The sequence below is a fragment of the Colobus angolensis genome, unplaced genomic scaffold (assembly GCF_000951035.1).
Source record: "Colobus angolensis palliatus isolate OR3802 unplaced genomic scaffold, Cang.pa_1.0 Scaffold50, whole genome shotgun sequence".
Taxonomy (NCBI): Eukaryota; Metazoa; Chordata; class Mammalia; order Primates; family Cercopithecidae; genus Colobus; species Colobus angolensis.
This window is the reverse complement of record NW_012118488.1, coordinates 1542442-1545054: the sequence shown is the minus strand read 5'-3', so window position 1 is coordinate 1545054 and position 2613 is coordinate 1542442. Positions and strand designations below refer to the sequence as shown.

Sequence of the window (2613 nt, the reverse complement as noted above, 5' to 3'; positions counted from 1 at the left end):
GCCTGTAGTCCCAGCTACTCGGGAGGCTGAGGCAGGAGAATCACGTGAACCCAGGAGGCAGAGGTTGAAGTGAGCCGAGATCATGCCACTACACTCCAGCCTGGTTAACAAAGTAAGACTCCGTCTAAAAAAAAGAAAGTAAACCTATTACAACATGGGTAAAGCAGTACATTTTGAGGCACAGTTTCTTAAAGTTTATCTTTTCAGACATCCTAATCATTTTTCAGAGGATCTGTTTAAAACCACAATATCAGAATTTAGGTCTGCAATTATGATCATTAGAGCTATTTCTACAATGAAGCTGATTATCATGAGCTCCCTTGAAGTCAGAAGAGTGTTATTAATCCATGAAAGGTAGAGATAGTAAAGGACATCCCACTCCTGTCCTAAGCGTGGATCTTTTAACGAATGGGTTTTGAGGCACGTTGTGCACATTTTATTTAATGATTAAAAAGTAGATTCGGCTACCTCCACCTCTCATGTAGCCAGTACACTCAAGCCATTTCCTTATAGACTGGTAACTATGGATAGGGACTGGAGATAGCATTTGCTTCACAGTACTACTGTTGATTCAAAGTTTCAAACAGATTGCTGCTGTTATGAGGATATGGAAAGTTTTATCTATATTTTGTCTAAGTCAGAGTTTAATTATATGCCAACTACCCTGGGAAAACTGAAGAGGCTATGAAGGCAGGTGAATTCATTTCCTGTCTATTAATAAAGGACCCTGGCATAGCTCAAATGCTTGAGACACTTGATCATCATCTGTCTATCCCTTTTCTAAGCACAAAAACAAACCTCCTAAGCACAGAAATAAGCCTTTTGCTTACAATGGGCAGAACCCCAAGTAAGTTTACACTGAAGATAAAATTTTAAAAAAGTGACTTGTTAATCAAAACGAACATTACTTCAGTGTTAAAATTTCAGCTGGGCACAGTAGCTCATGCCTGTAATCCCAGCACTTTGGGAGGCTGAGGTGGGTGTATCACTTGACCTCAGGAGTTTGAGACCAGCCTGGGCATGGTGAAACCTTGTCTCTACAAAAAACACAAAAATTAGCTGGGTGTGGTTATCACACTCCTATAGTTCCAGCTACTTGGAAGGCTGAGGCAGGAGGATCACTTGCGCCTGGAAGGTTGATGCTGCAGTGATCCATGATTATGTCACTTTAGCCTGGGTGACAGAGTGAGACCCTGTCTCAAAAAAAAAAGAAAAAAAAAAAGATTTCAGATGCATAAAGTGAGTAAAAAAGGTGGGGAAAAGTAAGATGTCTTTGGCATCATACTGATAATACTGATATAATAATATATGGATAGACATATAATTCTCTTCACAGTTTTAAAATACTTGCATGTCTACAATATGCATTTTTCTTTTCTAGGACTTTTTTTTTTTTTTAAATCATTTAGAGGTGTACTGTGTGTCTATCCAAGTTCAAAAGCAGGAAATGGGAGTCTTCTCAAATATACTTACTTTTAACATAATGTCTAAAGTAGTGCCATCACCATGCTTTAAAACAGTCAGATAGACCTACAAGAGAATACAGGGACAAAAAATAAGTCATTTGATTAAATATACCTTGTTTCAAGTATTCTAATACTAAGAAAAGACAGAAAGCCAGTAAACAATATTGTAAATGTTGGCCAGCTGCAGTGACTCACGCCTGTAATCCCTGCACTTTGGGAGGCCGAGGTAGGCGGATCACTTGAGGTCAGCAGTTCAAGGACAGCCTGGCCAACATGGCGAAACCCTGTCTGTACTAAAAATACAAAAATCAGCTGGGCGTGGTAGCAGGCGCCTGTACTCCCAGATACTCAGGAGGCTGAGGCAGGGAGAACTGCTTGAACCCAGGAGGTAGAGGCTGCAGTGAGCCAAGATTGTGCCACTGCACTCCAGCCTGGGTAACAGAGTGGGACTCCGTCTCAAAACAAAAAAAGTAAATATTATAAATGTGGATATTACAAACGAACTGTAGTTAAGAAGCTAGCAGTGCCTGTGAGCAACCACCAAGGTAAATGGCATGTTGTACCAGCAGAGCACAGCAGCTATCATGGGTATATGCACAGCTAATCACATTTCAGCACTGCAATGCTGACTGAGAAACTTTAAACAAATAAGAAGATGGCTATAAACCACTTAAATGGTATATATTAAAATAGAGTTAGATGTGGTTTGTGGGTCAGTTCTTAAGTCAATTTTGGCACTTAAAAAAAGTTCCAGGCCGGGCATGGTGGCTCACGCCTGTAATCCCAGCACTTTGGGAGGCCAAGGCAGGTGGATCACCTGAGGTCAGGAGTTCAAGACCAGTCTGGATTAAAAAAAAAAAAAAAAAAAATACCTACCCCAGGCGGGGCACGGTGGCTCACGCCTGTAATCCTAGCATTTTGGGATGCTGAGGTGGCCAAGGTGGACGGATCGTGAGGTCAAGAAATCAAGACCATCCTGGCCAACATGGTGAAACCCCATCTCTACTAAAAAATACAAAAATTAGCTGGGCATGGTGGCACGCACCTGTTCCAGCTACTTGGGAGGCTGAAGCAGGAGAATCGCTTGAACCTGGAAGGCGGAGGTTGCAGTGCGCCAAGATCCCGACACTGCACTCCAGCCTGGCGA

At 42.0% G+C, this 2613-nt stretch overlaps 1 protein-coding gene across 1 annotated transcript in view; it reads right to left on the bottom strand.

The window, feature by feature from the left end:
- The window catches only part of NPEPPS (aminopeptidase puromycin sensitive), a 117491-nt gene that overhangs the window by 7814 nt on the left and 107064 nt on the right, over positions 1-2613 (bottom strand). The window contains 1 exon segment of the mRNA XM_011959842.1: positions 1474-1530. Within this exon segment, the coding sequence (XP_011815232.1) occupies positions 1474-1530 (57 nt within the window).